Source organism: Phoca vitulina, unplaced genomic scaffold (genome assembly GCF_004348235.1).
Source record: "Phoca vitulina isolate PV1807 unplaced genomic scaffold, GSC_HSeal_1.0 scaffold2, whole genome shotgun sequence".
Classification (NCBI taxonomy): domain Eukaryota; kingdom Metazoa; phylum Chordata; class Mammalia; order Carnivora; family Phocidae; genus Phoca; species Phoca vitulina.
The window spans coordinates 74,603,984-74,625,505 of NW_022589705.1; the positions used below are offsets into that span (position 1 = coordinate 74,603,984).

General features: G+C 44.3%; 2 protein-coding genes across 6 annotated transcripts in view; both read left to right on the forward strand.

Moving 5' to 3' along the window:
- The window catches only part of ZMYM6 (zinc finger MYM-type containing 6), a 42,709-nt gene extending 30,475 nt beyond the window's left edge, over positions 1–12,234 (forward strand). For all 4 annotated transcript variants that reach the window (XM_032388157.1, XM_032388166.1, XM_032388173.1 and 1 more), the window contains 2 exons: positions 8,208–8,352; positions 10,284–12,234. In XM_032388157.1, the coding sequence (XP_032244048.1) occupies positions 8,208–8,352; positions 10,284–12,115 (1,977 nt within the window). In that variant the 3' untranslated portion in view covers positions 12,116–12,234. The remainder of the gene's footprint in view (positions 1–8,207; positions 8,353–10,283) is intronic.
- A 1,204-nt stretch (positions 12,235–13,438) lies between these two features.
- TMEM35B (transmembrane protein 35B) lies at positions 13,439–16,825 on the forward strand. 2 transcript variants are annotated; one of them, XM_032388252.1, is made up of 3 exons: positions 13,439–13,749; positions 15,109–15,289; positions 16,226–16,825. In XM_032388252.1, exons 1-3 carry the CDS (start codon positions 13,642–13,644, stop codon positions 16,327–16,329), a joined length of 393 nt encoding a protein of 130 aa, XP_032244143.1. In that variant the 5' UTR covers positions 13,439–13,641; the 3' UTR covers positions 16,330–16,825. The 2 variants fall into 2 exon arrangements, with proteins under 2 accessions (XP_032244143.1, XP_032244153.1); XM_032388262.1 differs by lacking the exon at positions 16,226–16,825 and adding an exon at positions 15,397–15,520.
- Positions 16,826–21,522: the final 4,697 nt, after the last annotated feature.

Below are 21,522 nucleotides of genomic sequence, written 5' to 3' on the forward strand. Positions count from 1 at the left end.
GATCGAGCCCTACATCAGGCTACCTGCTCCAAGGGGAGTCTGCTTTTCTCTCCCCCTCTGCCTGTCACTCCCCCTGCTTGTGCTTGCTCTCTCTGTCAAGTAAATAAATAAATAAATAAAATCTTAAAAAAAAAAAGAAGTCCAGAAATAGACCTAAATATATATGCAAATTTAGAAATAATAGATATGGCATTCAGATCAGTAGGAGATTTAGATTATTCAGTAAATAGTGTTGTAACAATTGAGTATACATATGGAAGAAAATGCAGTTGGATTTCTACCTTACAAGTTACACCAAAAGGAAGTCCAGATGGAGAAGACATTTAAATATAATAAAATAATAAAGTAGTAGGAAAAAATACAGGAAAGAATTTAAATGCAGAAGTGGGGAGTCTTTCTAAATATGTCACATAACCCAGAAGCCATAAAAGATTTGTTAGGGAAATTCAGCTACATTTCAAAGTCAAAAGACATGAAAAAAATGATAAGATTGCAATTCATGTCATAAAAGGTTGGTTTTTTTCATATGTGAAGAGCTTCTACGAATCAATAAGAAAACCCAGCACCCATTAGGAAAATGGGCAAAACTGTGATCCTTCAGTTTACAGACTATGAAATAAAAATTGTTCTTAAACATATGCAAAGATATTCAACTTCAAAATTAGAGAAATGCCAGTTAGAACTACAGTTTTATCAGATTGGCAAAGAAATATGATGGATAACACTGTTAAGGCATTTTTACATATTGTCAATAGCAGTTGGTAAAATTGCTACAGAGAGCAATTTAGTAAAACTTGTTAAAATTTAAAATGTAAATACCATATTACCAAGGAATTCCATTTTTAGGAATTTATCCTTCAGATACATTTCACATATTTATAAAATGAAGTATAGACAGGGATGATTGCAGCATTGTTTGCAGTAGCAAAGGCTTGAAAACAACCAAATTGTTTCATCAGTATTCAGAGCCACTGTGAGTTCATCCTGAGTTACTGTGTGAACTAGAAAAAAAAAAAAGCCTGCATGGGTAGGGCCTGAAATATACCCTTCTCCTAGCTCATACTTAGTCACGTGGCCTGGTAAGTGGAGTTCCCTTCACAAGCATATGCAGCAGCTCTTTGGGAACTGTAGTTAAAATAAATATGCTATATCCATACAGTAGAATACTATGTGCTTAAAAAGAATGTGGTAGCTATATCTGTACAGACATAGAGCAGTCTCATATATAATAAATGAAAAAGACAAAATGGTATAACATACTGCCATTTGTATTTTAAATACACACACACAAACCACATGCCTGTACATATGTATAGAAAGCTCTGGAAGGCAGCCAGTAAATAGATAATAATGGTTGCCTCTGAGGAGAACCGAATGACCGAGGCAGAATTTTAAGAGGGGGAATTATTTTTTATTGTTTACAATGTTTAAATCTTTGAATTTTATGTCATGTGTTACAGTGCTCATTCAAAAAATATGCATAGAAATTTTTTAAAAGCTAAAGGAAAACGGCACAAGACAGGAGTAGATAGTTCACAGAAGAGGAAAAACTAATAATGCTTAAACATGCAAAATGCCTAACCCCACTACTGTTAGGTAATTTTTCATTTATTGAGAAATAGCAAAAAGTTTCATAGTACTATGTTAACTAGAGTGTTGAGAAACAGGCTCACATATATTGCTGAAGGTCATATAATTTAATATAATATGCTTCTGTGAAAAGCAATTTGGCTGTACCATCATAATTAAAATCTTCTGACCCACCAAACCACACTTATACCACCTTATTCTATAAATATACTAGCACATGTAGGATTAATTTATATGTAGGGGTATTTATTATAGCATTGTTTGTAATAGCAAATATTTTTTTTTTTAAGATTTTATTTATTTATTTGACAGAGAGATAGAGAGCACAAGTAGACAGAGTGGCAGGCATAGGGAGAGGGAGAAGCAGACTCTCTGCTGAGCAGGGAGCCGGACGTGGGGCTCCATCCCAAGACCCCAGGATCATGACCTGAGCCGAAGGCAGCCGCTTAACCGACTGAGCCACCCAGGCGCCCCTGTTAATAGCAAATATTTTTAACATTCACTATTCAGCAGCAAAGACTCTTCAGATTACCTACAGTACATTCAATGTATAAAGCTGCTACTAGGGCAGCTTTATACAAAGTTATGTAAATATACCTCTATGATAGCTTGCTATAAGTACAGTGCATGGTACTAGAACCTCCCTGATAATATGCTGCCAATTTGTAGTCAGAAGCAACTTACTTAATTACAGGGACCATTTCTAGAAGGATGCATAAGAAACTGGGGACAGTGGTTATGTTCAAGGTTGAGTCTGGATAGAGGATAGGAGGATGGAAAACTTAATTTTCATGTATATACTTTTTTTAAAAAAGATACTTATCTGAGAGAGCACACACGGAGGGGGGTGGCAGAGGGAGAGGGAGTCTTTTTTTTTTTAAGATTTTATTTATTTATATATTGTCAGAGAGTGAGTGAGCAAGAGCAAGGAGCCCGATGTGGGACTCGATCCCAGGACCCTGGGATCGTGACCTGAGCCAAAGGCAGACACTTAACTGACTGAGCCACCCAGGCATCCCAGGGAGAGGGAGTCTTTTATTATTATTATTTTTTTTAGCATATAATGTATTATTTGTTTCAGGGATACAGGTCTGTAATTCATCAGGCTTACACAATTCACAGCGCTCCCCATAGCACATACCCTCCCCAATGTCCATCACCCAGCCACCCCATCCCTCCCACCCCCCTCCACTCCAGCAACCCTCAGTTTGTTTCCTGAGATTAAGAGTCTCTTATGGTTTGTCTCCCTCTCTGGTTTCGTCTTGTTTCATTTTCCCCTCCCTTCTCCTATGATCCTCTGTCTTGTTTCTCAAATTCCTCATATCAGTGAGATCATATAATTGTCTTTCTCTGATTGACTTATTTTGCTTAGCATAATACCCTCTAGTTACATCCATTTCGTTGCAAATGGCAAGATTTCATTTTTTGATGGCTGCATACTATTCCATTATATATATACACCACATCTTCTTTATCCATTCATCTGTTGATGGACATCTAGGCTCTTTCCATAGTTTGGCTATTGTAGACATTGCTGCTATAAACATTGAGGTGTGGTGCCCCTTCGGATCCCTACATTTGTATCTTTGGGGTAAATACCCAAAAGTGCAATTGCTGGGTCATAGGGTAGCTCTATTTTCAACTTTTTGAGGAACCTCCATACTGTTTTCCAGAGTGGCTGCACCAGCTTGCATTCTCACCAACAGTGTAGGAGGGTTCCCCTTTCTCCGCATCCTCGCCAACATCTTTCGTTTCCTGACTTGTTAATTTTAGCCATTCTGACTGGTGTGAGGTGGTATCTCATTGAGGTTTTGATTTGGATTTCCCTGATGCCAAGTGATGCTGAGCACTTTTTCATGTGTCTGTTGGCCATTTGGATGTCTTCTTTGCAGGAATGTCTGTTCATGTCTTCTGCCCATTTCTTGATTGGATTCTTTGTTCTTTGGGTGTTGAGTTTGATAAGTTCTTTATAGATTTGGGATACTAGCCCTTTATCTGATATGTCATTTGCAAATATCTTCTCCCATTCTGTCGGTTATCTTTGGTTTTGTTGACTGTTTCTTTGCTGTACAAAAGCTTTTTATCTTGATGAAGTCCCAATAGTTCATTTTTGCCCTTCCTTCCCTTGCTTTTGGAGATGTGTCTAGGAAGAAAATTGCTGCAGCTGAGGTGGAAGAGGTTGCTGCCTGTGTTCTCCTCAGGGATTTTGATGGATTCCTCTCTCACATTTAGGTCTTTCATCCATTTTGAGTCTATTTTTGTGTGTGGTGTAAGGAAATGGTCCAGTTTCATTCTTCTGCATGTGGCTGTCCAATTTTCCCAACACCATTTGTTGAAGAGACTGTCTTTTTTCCATTGGACATTCTTTCCTGCTTTGTCAAAGATTAGTTGACCACAGAGTTGAGGGTCCATTTCTGGGCTCTCTATTCTGTTCCATTGATCTATGTGTCTGTTTTTGTGCCAGTACCATACTGTCTTGATGATGACAGCTTTGTAATAGAGCTGGAAGTCCGGAATTGTGATGCCACCAGCTTTGCTTTTCTTTTTCAACATTCCTCTGGCTATTCGCGGTCTTTTCTGGTTCCGTACAAATTTTAGGATTATTTGTTCCATTTCTTTGAAAAAGGTTGATGGTATTTTGATGGGGATTGCATTGAATGTGTAGCTTGCTCTAGGTAGCATAGACATCTTCACAGTATTTTTTCTTCCAGTCCATGAGCATGGAACGTTTTCCATTTCTTTGTGTCTTCCTCAATTTCTTTCATGAATGTTCTATAGTTTTCTGAGTACAAATTCTTAGCCTCCTTGGTTAGATTTATTCCTAGGTATCTGATGGTTTTAGGTGCAATTGTAAATGGGATCAACTCCTTAATTTCGCTTTCTTCTGTCTCGGTGTATAGAAATGCATCTGATTTCTGTGCATTGATTTTATATCCTGCCACTTTACTGAATTCCTGTATGAGTTCTAGCAGTTTGGGGATGGAGTCTTTTGGGTTCTCCACATAAAGTATCATATCATCTGCAAAGAGTGAGAGTTTGACTTCTTCTTTGCCAATTCAGATGCCTTTTATTTCTTTTTGTTGTCTGATTGCTGAGGCTAGGACTTCTAGTACTATGTTGAGTAGCAGTGGTGATAGTGGACATCCCTGCCGTGTTCCTGACCTTAGGGGGAAAGCTCTCAGTTTTTCCCCCATTGAGAATGATATTCGCTGTGGGTTTTTCATAGATGACTTTTATGATATTGAGGTATGTACCCTCTATTCCCTACACTGTGAAGAGTTTTAATCAAGAAAGGATGCTGTACTTTGTCAAATGCTTTTTCTTCGTCTATTGGGAGTATCATATGGTTCTTGTTCTTTCTTTTATTAATGTATTGTATCACATTGATTGATTTGAGGATGTTGAACCAACCTTGCAGCCCAGGAATAAATCCCACTTGGTCGTGGTGAATAATCCTTTTAATGTGTACTGTTGGATCCTATTGGTTAGTATTTTGGTGAGAATTTTTGCATCCATTTTCATCAGGGATATTGGTCTGTAATTCTCCTTTTTGATGGGGTCTTTGTCTGGTTTTGGGATCAAGGTAATGCTGGCTTCATAAAATGAGTTTGGAAGTTTTCCTTCCATTTCTATTTTTTGGAACAGTTTCAGAAGAATAGGTATTAATTCTTCTTTAAATGTTTGGTAGAATTCCCCTAGAAAGCCATCTGGCTCTGAGCTCTTGTTTGTTGGGAGATTTTTGATTACTGCTTCAATTTCCTTACTGGTTATGGGTCTGTTCAGATTTTCTATTTCTTCCTGGTTCAGTTTTGGTAGTTGATACATCTCTAGGAATGCATCCATTTCTTCCAGATTGTCTAATTTGCTGGTATATAGTTGCTCATAATATGTTCTTATAATTGTTTGTATTTCTTTGGTGTTGGTTGTGATCTCTCCTCTTTCATTCATGATTTTGTTGATTTGGGTCCTTTCTCTTTTCTTTTTGATAAGTCTGGCCAAGGGTTTATCAGTCTTATTAATTCTTTCAAAGAACTAGCTTCTAGTTTCATTGATCTGTTCTATTGTTCTTTTGGTTTCTAGTTCATTGATTTCTGCTCTGATCTTTATTATTTCTCTTCTCCTGCTGGGTTTAGGCTTTATTTGCTGTTCTTTCTCCAGCTCCTTTAGGTGTAGGGTTAGGTTGTGTATTCAGGGAGAGGGAGTCTTAAGCAGACTCATGCTGAACACAGAGTCCGAGGCAGGGCTCAATGTCATGACCCCGAGATTACTACCTGAGCCAAAACCAAGAGCTAGAGGCTCAACCAACTGCTCCACCCTGGTGCCCCTTCGTGTATATACTTTTATACCTTTTATATTATTACATAATTCAAAATTATTACATCTATTGCCTATTTAAAAAGTAAATGTAGGGGCGCCTGGGTGGCTCAGTCAGTTAAGCGTCTGCTTTTGGCTCAGGTCATGATCCCAGGGTCCTGGGATTGAGCCCTGCATTGGCCTCCCTGCTCAGCGAGGCATCTGCTTCTCCCTCTGCCTCTGCCTTTGCTCTTGCTCTCAAATAAATAAATAAAATCTTTAAAAAATAAAATCAAAAGTAAATGTAAATAAAATCTTCAGTGGCTTTCCATCACATTTAAAATAGAATCCTAATTTCTAGTTTTTAAAACTAAGACCTTCCAGATCCTATACAATTTGGCTTCTGCCTACTTCTTCAAACATTTCATTCTAGCCCCTGCTTACTTTTATTTCAGTCTTATTCTCGTCTCTCTTCCTAAAGCATGCCAAACTCTTTACCACTTGAAGACTTTTGCGTCTATAATCCCACTGCCTGGGGTCCTTTAACTTCAGGCCTTTGCATGGTTTGCTTTTTTGAGTATTTAGAAGATCTCTGCTCAAATGTTTATTCCAAAAGCACCTCTCCTCCACACCATCACTCTCCATTCCCTTATTCTGCTTTCCTTCTTTCTTTCATAGCACTTATCACTACCTGGAATTATACATTATATATTTGCTTTACTTGTTTATCTTCTGTGTCTCCCTACAGAATGTAAAGCCCGTAAAAGCAGGACTTTCTTTGTCTTGTTTTTTGCTGTATTCCCAGGGTTTAGGACAGTGCCTGGTTTACAGTAAACATTCTGTAAATATTTATTGAATGGAAAACATGTTTTCAGTACATTCTCCAACTCTGTTGCTTATCCTTCAACTTTGTTGTTGTTTTTTAAGATCTTATTTATTTATCTGACAGAGAGAGACACAGCGAGATAGGGAACACAAACAGGGGGAGAGGGAGAGGGAGAAGCAGGTTTCCCACCGAGCAGGAGCCCGATGCAGGGCTTGATCCCAGGACCCTGGGATCATGACCTGAGCCGAAGGCAAACGCTTAATGACTGAGCCACCCAGGCACCCCTCAACTTTGTTTTATAAAGACCTTTATTTGTAAAAAAAAGAATTCGAGGTAGTCAAATGTATTAGTCTTTTCTATTTTGTTTTTAACTCTTTTGTGTTTTGTTTAAGAATACCTTCTCCTTGGGGTGCCTGGCTTACTGGTCAGTATAGCATACAACTCTTGATCTCGTGGTTGTAGGTTCGAGCCCCATGTTGGGTGTAGAGATTACTTAAAAAAAAAAAAATCTTTAAAAAGAGAATCCTTCTTCTTGTTCTGGTCATTTGAAAGTTCTCCAGTAATTTGAGTTGATTTGATCTGATTTGATTTATTTTTAAGATTTAAAAAAATTTTAAGTAATCTCTCTTCCCTATGTGAGGCTCAAACTCACAACCCCAAGATCAAGAGTTGCATGCTCTGCTGACTGAGCCAGCCAGGTGCCCCTTTCCAGTGATTTTAAAGTTTTATTTATTTATTTATTTATTATTGTTTTAAAAGATTTTATTTATTTATTTGACAGAGAGAGACACACAGCGAGAGAGGGAACACAAGCAGGGGGAGTGGGAGAAGAAGAAGCAGGCTTCCCATGGAGCAGGGAGCCCGACATGGGGCTTGATCCCAGGACCCTGAGATCATGACCCGAGCTGAAGGCATATGCTTAATGACTGAGCCACCCAGGCGCCCCTAAAGTTTTTTTTTTTTTTTTAATGTTGAGGTCTTTAATCAATATGGAATATATTTTTGCATATGGTTTGAGATTGGATCTAATTTTTCTGAATAGCCAGTTGTCCTAATCAGCAAAGATTGTTTTCACTGTTTTGATTGTCCTTACTATAGGCAGTGTTTTTTTTTTTTTAAAGATTTTATTTATTTGTTTGACAGAGAGACACAGCGAGAGAGGGAACACAAGCAGGGGGAGTGGGAGAAGCAGGCTTCCCGCTGAGTAGGGAGCGTGATGCGGGGCCAGGACCCTGGGATCATGATCTGAGCCGAAGGCAGACACTGAACCATTGAGCCACCCAGGCGCCCCTTTTTTTAAATTAAGAAATGGAATGGACACTGATTAGAAGAATTAGGAATTAGTATATATTTTCCAAAGTAACTTCTCTATTGTAACTGCTCTTTCAGAGGAATTATATTTCTTTTGCTATGTGCCACCTTTCAATTGATACAATTATGGTCAGTGATAAGGTACTAAAAAACATCTCTTTTGGTTTCTAAATTTGTTTTTAACTAGGGAAGCACACAGACAGATGCCATGAAACTTCTATCTTCCCAGTGTTCCAGGCTTTTAAAAAACAAAGCAGTATTGTGCAAGCCTGTCACACAGACCAAGGCCACCTCTTGCAAACCACATACACAACACAAGGAATGTCAGACAGGTATGTGTCCTTGTGCTCTCCATATGTAGAAAGTTATTCTGTTTTGTTTGTTTTTGTTTTTTTAAGAAAGGCAAAGAAAATCATTTACAGTTTCTTAAATGTGAAAATATTCATTCTTGGATCACATACTTTGAAAATCTAATTTATTCCTTTTATAATTCTCATTAACACTAATAACTACTAAATTGAATCCATCTGCACACACAGCATTATGTGTAGAGTGGACAAACATCTCCTCTGTGTGTGCACTGCTGTTTTTCAAATGTACAAACTATTACAACTACTAAGGTACAAATTTATTTAAAAGCATTAGTGATCTAAAAAAAAAAAAAGCATTAGTGATTTAACCTTAGTTCTTTTTTTAAAAACACTCTGAATTGATTTGTCATTTACTGAAAGTATAACTATGTGTCTGAGGTGTTGGTGATCAGGAAAATTATTTTAATTCATACTTGGAAACGTTGTAAACTATTGCCCCAATCCATGTTAACTGCCACTACCCTTATATTTTCAGTTAGTTGTGTAGCCTACTCTGCCCGAAGCATTTTTTGATTTTTGTTTTTAATGATTATTTTACTACCCAGAACATACTGTATTTAAAAGCATAGTCTGTCAACAAGTAATCCTGAGTTTTTATGTAGGGTGCCTTTCTTTTGGTAGGAGTCAAGGAGAATCCTGTCTTCCTTCCAAAGTAAATTTGATTGTTTTATATTCCTGTTAAAATGATATACTCTTTGTGTACATGAATTTATATTATATACACATTCACATGTGGAAGGTAGTAAAGAATCTGTGGACATCCATATGTGTGGGTATGTGTGTGCTTATATATATATATTTTAAATTTCTAGATTAAATATTGGATTGTTTAAAATATACTGTTGTGAACTACTTTTTCATTTGACAGTGCTCATCAGAAGTATTCCATATCAATATAAATTTAAATATACATTGAGTTTTTCTTTTTTTTTAAGATTTTTATTTATTATTTATTTGACAGGGAGAGACAGTGATAACGGGAACACAAGCAGGGGGAGTGGGAGAGGGAGAAGCAGGCTTCCCACTGAGCAGGGAGCCCAATGCGGGGCTTGATCCCAGGACACTGGAATCATGACCTGAGCTGAAGGCAGATGCTTAACAACTGAGCCACCCAGGCGCCCCTACATTGATATTCTTAACGGATGCATAGATTACAACGTATCCATCTCCCTAAGATTGGACATTGAGATTGCTTTTAGTTATTTAATATTATAAACAGTGTTAAGTTGTGTAAGTGGATTTTTGTTCACTTGTCTAACTGTGTCCTTAGGATAAATCCTAAGTAGTAGGATTTCAGATTCAAGAGCTAGCATAGATTTTTAAGGCTTTTGGTATGTGTTACAAAATTGAAAAATTACATCAGTGTTTGAGAACATCCATTTCTCTTTACCCTTATTGACACTGGGTATTCTAATAATTAACCTTTATTTTTTTCCTCAACTTTAATTTGGAAAAATTTCAGAATTCAGAAAGATTGAAAATATGGCACAATGAACATTAATATATCCTTCATCTCAATTCACCAGATGTTAACTTTTTGAAACTTGTTTTCCCTTTTTTCTGAAAATTTTAAAAATAAAATAATTTGTTCTTAATTTGATGTATCCTGTGGACTTCAGCCCTAATTCCAGTAATCTATTGAATACATAGCATTGCTAGTTCATGTACTACAGCCTAAAGTTTTGCTTTAGTTAGTGGCCAAGTTTTGGGCAAGGAGAAACTCAGTTTTTAATGGCACCATGGAAGTATCATGGTTTGGGTTTCAACTTTAATTAGTGTATTCTTTTGACAAATATAAATAGTAATGAAATATAAATTTTAAATGTGTGGGGGAAAACATAATATGGCTTATTTCTTCTTGAAAATAACAGTGATTCAAATATTTTATTCAGATTTCCCTGTGCCTAATGAGAAACATGATGCGGAACTTGAGTCTCCACCTGCAAAGAAAAAAAGAATAGGTTTTTTCCAGACTTATGATGCGGAATATTTAAAAGTTGGTTTTATTATCTGTCCAGGATCCAAAGAAAGTTCACCAAGGCCACAATGTGTCATTTGTGGAGAAATTTTATCCACTGAAAACATGAAGCCAGCAAATCTTTCTCATCATTTGAAGACAAAACATTCAGAATTAGAAAACAAACCAGTAGATTTTTTTGAACAAAAATCTCTTGAAATGGAATGTCAAAATAGTTCTTTAAAAAAGTGTTTACTAGTTGAAAAGTCACTTGTGAAAGCTTCTTACTTAATTGCTTTTCAAATTGCTGCCAGCAAGAAGCCATTCTCCATTGCTGAAGAATTAATTAAACCATATTTAGTAGAGATGTGTTCAGAAGTTTTGGGTTCAAGTGCTGGAGACAAAATGAAAACCATTCCTCTTTCTAATAATACGATTGGACACAGGATTGATGAACTGTCTGCAGACATTGAAGATCAGCTGATTCAAAAAGTCAGAAAGTCCAAGTGGTTTGCCCTTCAGGTGGATGAATCATCAGAAATCTCAAATATCACCCTTCTTTTGTGCTATATTCGTTTCATTGATTATGATTGCAGTGATATAAAAGAAGAATTACTATGTTGCATTGAAATGCCCTCTCAAATAACTGGCTTTGAAATATTTGAACTAATAAGTAAATACATCGACAGTAAATCTCTGAATTGGACACATTGTGTTGGTCTCTGTACAGATGAGGCTGCAAGCCTGACCGGCAGGTGTTCTGCTTTCAGGGCAAAAATTCAAGAAATTGCCACGAATACAGTGGCATTTACACACTGTTTTATTCACCGTGAGCATTTAGCAGCAGCAAAGTTGTCTCCATGCTTACATGAAATTCTTTTGCAGTCAGCACAAATTTTAGGTTTTATAAAAAGCAATGCATTGAATTCACGAATGTTAACAATTTTGTGTGAAGACATGGGGTCTGAGCATGTGAATTTACCACTTCATGCTGAAGTACGTTGGATATCGAGAGGGAGAATTTTAACAAGATTATTTGAATTACGACATGAAATTGAAATTTTTTTAAACCAAAAGCATTCAGATTTGGCCAGGTATTTTCTTGATGAGGAATGGGTTGCAAAGTTGGCCTATTTATCAGATATTTTTTCACTTATAAATGAACTCAATTCAAGTCTCCAAGGAACTATGACTACTCTCTTCAATTTGTATAATAAAATGGATATATTTAAGGAAAAGTTAAAAATGTGGTTGAAGCGCACACAAGAGAATGATTATGACATGTTCCCTTCATTTTCCGAATTCTTAAACTCATCAGACTTAAATATGAGAGGCATTGCAAGCATTATTTCTGAGCACCTAGAAGGACTTTCTCAAATGTTCCATGACTGTTATCCACCAGAAGAAGACTTGCGTTCAGGAAATTTGTGGATAATTAATCCTTTTATGAATCACCAAAATAGTAATCTCACGGACTTTGAAGAAGAAAAACTAGTACAGTTATCTTCAGATTTGGAATTACAATCAGTATTTAAATCAATGTCTGTAACTCAGTTTTGGATAAATGCAAAGACAAGTTACCCAGAGCTCCATGAAAAGGCAATGAAGTTTTTGTTGCCTTTTTCAACTATTTATTTATGTGATGCTACATTTTCCGCTTTGACGGAGTCAAAACAAAGAAATCTGTTGGTTTCTGGTCCTGCTCTAAGACTTGCGGTCACATCTTTAATTCCAAGGATAGAAAAATTAGTAAAAGAGAAAGAATAGTAACATGGCTATTGCTTATTATCAAAGTCTATAATTTTGTGTTAAATTTTCTATAAGTACCCTAAAATATAATTTCCTAATGTGGATATGTGTTTTCAGTGATTAAATAAGTGTTTTAGTAATTTTTCTTTTTGTTGAAGAATTAATAATCATGCATTTATAAATTGTTATATATATTTTTATTAGTCCAAGGTAGAGAATTTAGCGTTTGATCGATTGATTGGATAATCTGGATTAGGGACAAAAATGAGGGTAACAAAAGGCCCGTTTATAACCTACCGGCACACCTGGATGTTGAAACTGCTTGGCCTTTAGAAACACGTGGGACGTCGCAGTCTTCAGCCAGGCAGCCCCCCACCCCAGCAGGCTGTGGGTAGGTACAAAACCAAGATCCGAGCTGCTTGGCTAACCCAGAAATAATAGAAGCAGCGGAGAGTTTGAGACCCTTTGTAGGGGTCTCTGTGGCCCTCTCCACCGGGGCTTGGCCAACTTTTTCCATAAAAGGCCAGATAGTATTTTAGGTTTTGCAGGCCGTATGGTGGCAACTCCTCAGTTCTGCGCTTGCAGCACAAAAGCAGCTGTAGGCAATACACAGACGAGTGTGGCTGTTTCAATACAACTTTTTATTTATGAACATTTGAAATAATACCGTTTTCATGTGTCATGAGAGCTGCCTTTAAATTTTTTTGTATCATTAAAAAATGTAAACAAACATTGTTAGCTGGGGAGGGGGAGGAATGTGAAGAAACCAGACAGCTGACTAAATAATTTGGCCCACCCTTTGTCCATCTGGGTGTAGACAGATCTCCAGGTAATAGCAGATGGGCCAGGAGTAGCCTCTAGAGTTTTGTTCCGTGGAAGTCTCTCTTCCCGCAGCTGCAAGTGTCTGAGTTTTTAAACACTTTTCACATTTTAATTTCAGCTGGGAGGAATTCGAGGGAAAATATATTTTACACAAAGATAGAAAAGAACAATTTATAGCTACTTGTTACTGATTACTAATGATTTCATAACTAACTTACAAATAACTTTTGAGCTCTTACCTGTGCCAGGCATTGTGCTAGGCCTGTTCTTCAGAACTAAGAGGCTTATCCGCATATACAGAGGCAGATACTGAGGCCCATCGAGGTTAGGTGGCAGCTCTGCTGGCAAACTAGGGAGGCTCAGGCAGGAAGGAAACCCCGGTCTTCTGCGAGGCACGTTCAGATACTCCTATTGGACTTGACTCTGTACTGGTTGGGAGACAAGAGACTTCCCCTGAATTCAAAGGGGCCCGTTTAGTCAGTTGAGCCAGTGGGCCTCAGTGTCCCCATCTGTGAGACAGACAGAAAAGGGGGTGGCAACAGCCTCGGGAGGCGAGGAGCGGGAGGCTCTGGCGCGGGTCTTCTGTCCGCCCTGGGCAGGGAGCAACCGAGACGGCGGCAGGGGGCGGGGTTCGGCCCGGTCTCCCCTCCCTTGCCCTGCCCTGCCCTCTCCTCCCCTGCCCGCCCCTTCCCTCTCCTCGCTCCCGGAGGGCCTGCGCGGCCATGGCGCTCGGGCTCCGCGCTCTGCGCGTCCTGCTGGGCGGCTTCTTCGCACTCACGGGGGCAGCCAAGCTTTCGGAGCAGATCTCGGCTCCCGCGTCCCAGCAGATGGTGAGCGGCGGGGCGTGGGCGGCGGGCGGGGGGGGGGCGGTCAGTCCCCGACCCGCCTGCCCGCCTGCCCGAGCCGGTGCCCCACGGACCTGCCTGCCTTCCGGCGAGACGGCGCTAGAGCGGGGGCGGGGAGAGCACGTCGACCGAGACGTGGGCGCCTTCCTAGGGTGCTCCTCGGAGTCCTTTGGCTCTTGCCTAGACGGAAGGGGACGGGGCAGATCTCCTTCCAGCTGAGCCCTGGGGTCCCGCGCAAACCTAGGGCGTCGGGACCCAGCGGGAGGAAGATGGAATGGAATAGGGGACCCAGCAGCCTCCCTGTCCTCTTCTCCTCCTTCGCTTGCTTGCGTTCTTGGGAGGTTCGTGAGGAACGGGTTTATTATTCCCCGCTTGGTGGAGTAGGAAACTCGCCCTGAAGGTGAAGTGTATCTGCTAAAGGTTACACAGCTAGTCAAGACGCAGGAACCAGTCTAGACGCTCTCCTAACTCAGAATCTGGAGAGCCCTTACCGGGGAGCCTGAGAGGAATGTCTACAAGCCCTCCTGTTTCCTGGCTAGTTCCAGACTCTTGGAAAAGCTTTCTTGTGGTTATGCCCACCAATCCCTCCGCCCCTCAAATAAGCCAGACTTGGAGACCCTGCAGCCTCCCTCTCCCAGGCCTGGGTTCTGCCCTTCCTTCCTGGTTTAGGGTGGTGGATGGTTTGGGGAAGTACATCCCCAGAGCCAGACAGCTTAGAGCTTCTTCCCTGCAGCAGAGTAGGGAAGGTAGAGCTGAGGTGGGGAGTAAGAGGGCAGGAAGGGGTAGCCGCCTGAGGGTGAAGTTGTCATGTGGCCCAGATCAGAGCCTGACTCAGCAAATGAGCCTCTTTGAGCTCCTTACCCACTCTTGTGTCTACTGCAATGGGACCCAGGCCCAGCATACCATATTCAGAATGGGATCTGTTGAATAAGCAACCATCTACTCTTTCATCCTCTCCCCCACCTCCCAATATTCCCAGCATAGTATCCTCAGGAAAACCAGGCCAGGCCGCAAGAAAGAGAAGCTGTGGCATGCCTAACTTCCTGGTCTTGGACTTTGGGGCTGGGGTGTAATCCAATGAGAGTCTGGTGAGAAAATCAGTTCTCCTCTGCACCAACATCCAGCCGTTCTCCTTGGAGCATAAAGCCTGTTTCCTGATTCCAAAGCTCAGTCCCTCAGGGAGGCCCTCTCCTCTCTAGACTGACCTCAGCCCTGGACCTGACCTACCTAGAACGGTAGCTCCTTTGTCGGGGGAGTTGAGGGTGCAGACACAGAATGCCCCTGTGGAATGCCTAGGCAGTGGATCCTTGAGTGGGGCTGACAGGCATTCCTTGCCGCCCCTAGAAAGCCCTGTTTGTGCAGTTCGCTGAGGTGTTCCCGTTGAAGGTGTTCGGCTACCAGCCCGATCCCATGAACTACCAAGAGGCTGTGGGCTGGCTGGAACTGCTGGCTGGGCTGCTGCTGGTCCTGGGCCCACCGATGCTGCGAGAGATCAGTAACTTGCTTTTGACCCTGCTCATGATGGGTAAGGGGTGCAACTGCGCTGGGGAAATGGGGACTTCTGGCAGAGGGTAATAGAAGATCTGGCAGTTCCCTTTACTGTTGCCTCCTTTCCTTTTTTTCTGGAACCAGGAGCACTCCCTGCTCTACTGCAGTTTCCACGGTCTTCAGACTAGGACAGGTGCTTTTTAAACTTAATATATTATAACGTGATTCTATGTCAGACATAACTTCCCGCCTCACTGATTCAGTTGGCTGCAGGGTATCCCCATGGTAAAGATGTAACTTAAAAGCCCCTACCCCTCCCTCCTCACCCCTACCCTTGAGCCGAGGGGATGGAGTAGCAGCTGCCTGTGGAGTTATGTGTCTGGCAGGTGGGAACAGAGAGCTAGGAAGCTGGGCCGGCCCCCTGAACAGGAAGGCAGAGAATTTCCCTATGACAGGCAGTCCTAGAGGAACCCCTCCTAGCTGCTGTGCCCACAGGAACTGCTGATGTAAAAAGACAGCTGCTGCTTCAAAGGTCAGACGTCTTCAGGCTCGTCTCTACCCGCTGGCCTCGTGTTGCCATTGCGGCCACGCCTGCCGCCCCTCCCCCAGGCCTTCCTTCGATCTCTGGAGCTTCCCTCATCTTCAGATCTTGCCCATACCTCCACCACTAACCCGCCGGGCCGCCGTCTCTCTGGTAGGATTAAGAAGGGAGAAGGAGCAGAAGTTGTTCCAAAATACCCATCCACCCACCTCCCTGTTCTATTCGGCAGGCTTGTTCCTATTTCTTTCTCACCCTCTGAGAGTGGCTACGTTAGTTCAGGGGGCTTCTGATTCTTGGTTCTGTTCTCTTCTGGGGGCCAGAGAGATGAGTGCAGCTAGTTTAGGGTGTATGTGTGTGGTAGGGAAGTGCTGAATGGGAGGGCTTGAGCTGGAGTGGGTCAGGGAGCCTCATGGACCTCACTTTCCATTCCAGGGGCTATCTTCACTTTGGCGTCTCTGAAAGAGTCGCCGAACACCTACATCCCACCTATCATCTGCCTGGGGCTCCTGCAGCTGCTGGATATCTGCCATCTCTGAGTCCAAACAAAGAAGGTGGTCAGGCCCACCAGGAAGAAGACTCTTCCAAGTGCATTCAAGGAATCCTGGGAGTCGATGGCCTCTTGCCTCTTCATGCCATGTCACTGTCACGGCAGGAACATGGTGGAACACACAGTCTACCGCCTTGTTACCAGTACGTCCAGGGTTGGCCAGTGTTGAAGTAGACATCTTATCTACCTGACCCTGCTTTCTGTCTTGGACATTTACTGCTCTTTTTTGAGGGATACGTGTTAAACATACTAACATTCCTCATGTCATGTGAAAATAGAAAATAAACAGAAAAGCAACTTAAATCACCCCAAATTTTAATGCACCAAAATAACTACTATTAATTCCTTTTAATAACTGTACCATTCAACTTTTTCTATGCCTTTATACAGATATTTCTTAATGAAAATGAGACGATATAAATTATTACCTGCTTTTTAAAACTCATATACTGTAAGACCATTCCGTGTCTGTCTTACCTCATTGATGTTAACGGCTGTATATTATTCCAATGTACTGTAATGTATTTATTCAAGCCCCCACTGAGGAACATTTAGATTGTCCCCATTGTTTTGCTACTGTACACTTCACAGTAAATCACCTTTGCATACTTATTGTCTTTCCCTAGAAGTGAGGAGAGAGGGTGGGTCAGGGCAGAGGGAGAGGGAGAGAGAGAATCTTAAGCAGGCTCCATCCCCAGCAAGGAGCCCAGCACGGGGCTTGATCTCATGACCCTGAGATCACTACCTGAGCTGAAATCAAGAGTCGGACGTGGGATACCTGGGTGGCTCAGTCCATTAATGCATCTGCCTTCAGCTCAGGTCATGATCCCAGGGTCCTGGGATCGAGTCCCGCATTGGGCTCCCTGTGCACGTTAGATGTGGAGAGCTAACAAAGATGGACACAGCATCATCGTTTTACAGGCTCTGAAACTGCTGCCTTTGGTAGTGAGGTAGGGCATCCACGGTGGTGCTTCCTGGATATCTACGTGGAGGCAGAGGACAGCCAGCTCCAAGGGACGCTGCATGGTAAAGCAGTGCTGGGAGCCTGGGATGAATCCCAGAGATCCTAGGGAATCAGAACCGGGTGTGCATGTGTGAATTATTGAGGGAAAATGACCATGTTAGAGTCCCTACTATCATCAACTATCTTCACCTCAGTAGGGCCTTGTGGAAAGTGATATGCCTCCCATAATGGAAGATAGGAAAAGAGTTGGTTTATTTATGCAAGTACTCTAGTCACCTGCCTATGGGTCACTTTGGGGGTAGGGACAATGGCTTTTGGGAGCCCACAGAAATGAAAGAAGTCTGTGCACATTAGTGCATTTCATCTGCACTCCAGAATGGTAATTTCTGCTCTGACATGGATGAACTGGGAACCTCAGGCCAGTTGGCACCCTTAGGTCTTTCCTTGTGTCTGAAAGCACAGTGACGCAATCTAGAGTGCGTGTACGTGTATATATACACACACTGGGACATCTGTAGTAGTGCAGATAGTCATATATGTAAAGTACATATAAAACATGTAGTAGTGTACATGCACTACATAGAGTGTCAAATAATCAGGAAGCCTCTTCTTTCACAGAGGTCCAGAGATAACATACCTGCAGTTTCCAGGTTGGATAATTTGGCTGCTTTGCAATGACATCAAAGACTGATGATCTCTCAACTTTCTGCTCTGCTGCTTTTAATTTATTGGCTCTTGCCCTCGGCGTTGCAAAGTAGTTGCAGCAGCTCCAGACAGCACATTTGCACATAACATCCACAGGTGAAAAAAGAGAGGAAAGCTCTCTTAAAAGACCCCCAGATTTCCCCTCACATCCCACTGGCCAGGATTATGTCCCATTTCTATTCCTAGACCCACCACTGGCAAGGAAAATGGACTTAAACTAGTTAAGGTTTGCGCACCCTGGTCGGCAAAGAACGGAGGGGGTAAATTCCTGCCATTCATTAGCTTATTTGCAAAATATGGATAATGATAGTAAATACTTCATAGAGTTGCTGGGAGGACTTAGTGAGCTAAAGTGCTTACAGTGCTGCCTGGCACATAATAAGTGCTCAGTAAATGCTATTATTAAATAGCATTTGTTATTAAATAGCAGTTTGTTCTATAGATGAGAAAATGCATTCAGAAGGCTTAAGTGCCTACCTGTCAGAGCTGAGACTAGAATTAAGGCCTGATTGACTCCAGAACCCACACTTTCCACCGCACCAGCTGCCCAAGTCGAAAGTGGGCAGGGATGACACCCCTGCTCTCTTCAACGGAGTAAATGGGATGATCTGTCCAATGTAATTAAATCTGCCTTGCCTTCCAGAATTGCCCCTCTGCATGAAAATTTTGAAGCCCAAGAAAGTAGAACCTGGAGCCTCTGGGATCCTGGCCTCTTACCAGTCCTTCCAGGGTGCGACGCCGGCCAGTCTCCAGCCAGGACTGTGAGGAAAACCTCGCGCAGCTGGTATCAGAGCGAGGGCTCCTGTGTACCACAGTTTGGCCTGTAAACTGATGGGCAGCTTCGGGGCCCCCAGGCCCGGCTGTAGGGCCCGCCCAGCAGCTGTGGCGAAGGCAGCGTGCTGGAGGAGCGGGTGGGCCAGCTGGCGTGCAGCAGGCGGGATTGACAGCAGCAGGGGTATCCTGAGCTCCAGCAGGGCCTCCTCAGCCCAAGGAGAAGCCAGGCCTCAGGAAATGTGCCCCCCGAACTGCACCCTGGACCTTGGTCAGGTCAGCACCATGACATTCAGCTGCAAGGCCTTCCTTAGACCCTTTTCTCCTCCTCCCTGTGCCCCCTTGCCCTCCAAGACATTCCCTTCCCTTGGGGCCCCGGCTGTACCCCACAAACCCAGCTCATAGCTACCACAGGTGGGCCCCAGCCCCTCCAGCTGCTGGGCCCATTCTTCACGTGGTGTCCTGGGATTAGTCGGCTGATGGGAGGGTCTGAGATGTGTGGGTGGGAGTGGATTCTGCTCCGTCTCAGCTCCTTAAAGCCAGGCCCCCAGAGCCCCAGAGACTGCTGCAGCAGCCAGAACAGCAAGAGGTAAGAGAGGAATGATCTGGTGGGATGGCAGGGAGAGGTCCGGGGTGGGCCAGTTGGGGGCTAGAGCCATAGCGGACAGAGCCGAGAGGGAGGGGGAGAAGAGAATACACTCAGGGCCCCAGAAAGGACTGCAGCCTCAGAGGTTCAAAGGCAACAAGTACGAATTTTGGTATTGGAGCAACTGAGTTTTGGGACACCCTAGGAGGGTGACGATGCCAAAAATAGGAACAGGACATTGGCTTGTGCACTTACCCCCTTGGGGAAAGAAGAGGAACACGCCCAGATGTCTGCGTTGTTTTGTTCGCGGCCGCTGCCTGTGTGGGTGGTGCGCACATTCATCTGCGCGCTGCCTGGAGGGGAAGAGAGCTAATGGTTATGAAGTGTCTCCCCAGCGTCAGCCACAGCGCTCAGAGTTTTACTTATGTTTCCTCATAATCCTCCCAACAACACTGTGAGGTAGGTATTTTAATCTCCATTTTACAGCAGAGAAGCCTGGCTCAGTGAGGCGGAGTAATTTGCCCAAGGTCACATGGCAAATAAATGTGTGTATCTAGAATCTGCCTGATTCCTGGGCCTGTGCTCTTTTTCCCTTTGCTGTCCAAAGTTTTGACTCAGACCCAGGACTTCTTTGCGGTCAGATCCGGGTGCAGGGGAAGGAAACAGGCTGGAAAGCCTGAGAGTTGTGAGAGCTTTTCCGCCCTGCCCCAGGGGCTCCAGGCAAGCCCCTGGAGAGGACCTTCGCTCACCAAGTCCAAGGTCGCTATGCAGGGGCCTGTCCTCAGGGTCACTGCATCATAAGCCTGTTCCTCCATCCACGGTTTGTGGAGGAGGGAGGACTGGGCTTTTTCTGGGAAGAACTCTATATTCCAGTCTGGTTTCTCCAGAACTCTCTGTTGGCTCAGCCTTGCTTGGGCTTACTGCACATGCTTGTGCCTCCACATTATCTGAACCCTACTCCATCTGTGAGGGGCGCTCCCACCCTCTCAGTCACCAAGGTTGGAAATTTCCAAGCTATCTGGGACTCCTGCCTCTTCCTCATTTCCCCGCAGCTTGTCAGCAAGCCCATCCTACTTCCAGGGACTCTGGAGTTCACCCCCTGTTCTCCATCCCCAGGGGTGCCGGCTCAGCTCAGTCCTCATCCTCTCCCACGTGGACTTCCTTGCTTCTAGGATCTGCTCCCAGCAAGGACTGAGGAAGAGGAGGCTGGGGTTGAAGGAAGGTGTTATGGAGGACTGTTCTGTGGCTAGCCTCCGCACTGACCTCTCTTCCTCTCCCTAGTCCGAGGCCTGAGATGAACGGCAGTGTTGGGGACCCGGGTGTCCGCGGCTGCAGCCCCTGGGATGACCCTGCTCGCTTCATCGTGATGCCCGCGGCCTACGCCACGGCTCTGGGCCTGGGGCTGCCGGCCAACGTGGCCGCCCTGGCGGTGTTCGTCCGCAGCGGCGGGCGCCTGGGTCAGGCCATGCGGCTCTACCTGCTCAACCTGGCCCTGGCCGACGTGCTCTTCACGCTCACGCTGCCGCTCTGGCTCACCTACTACCTGGGCCCGGCCCACTAGCCCTTCCCCGAGGCCGCCTGCCGCGCGGCCGGGGCTGCCTACTGCGCGGCCACCTACGCGGCCGTGGCCTTCGCCGCGCTCATCAGCGTGTGCCGCTGCGGCTCCGTGCGCGGGCCCCGGCGCGCCGCCTGCGCCGCCGCCTGGCTGGCCGGCCTGGCCTGTGCCGCGCCCTCGCTGGCCGCGCCGCACGCGCTGCGCCCGGGCCCGGGGTCGCCGCTCGGTGCCTGGAGCACGGCTGGGCGCGCGCCGGCCTGGCCTACGCCACCGTGGCCTTCTTCGCCGCCGCCTTCTTGCTGGTGCTCGCGGCCTACGTGAGCCTGGCGCGGGCGCTCGCGGCGCCCTCGGGCCCCGGCCGGGCCCCCGCCGGCCCGCACCGGCGCGCGGCCAGGACCATGGTGCTGGGGCTCCTGCTGGTGTTCGCCCTCTACCTGGCGCCCTACCACCTGCTGCTGGCGCCCTGGCTGGCCGGGCGGGAGGGCGCCACGGGCGGCGACGGCGGCGAGTGCCGCGCCGCCTCCACGCTCGACGTCCTGCACACCCTCAGCCTGGCGCTGCTGAGCCTCAACAGCTGCCTGGACCCGCACATCTACTGCTT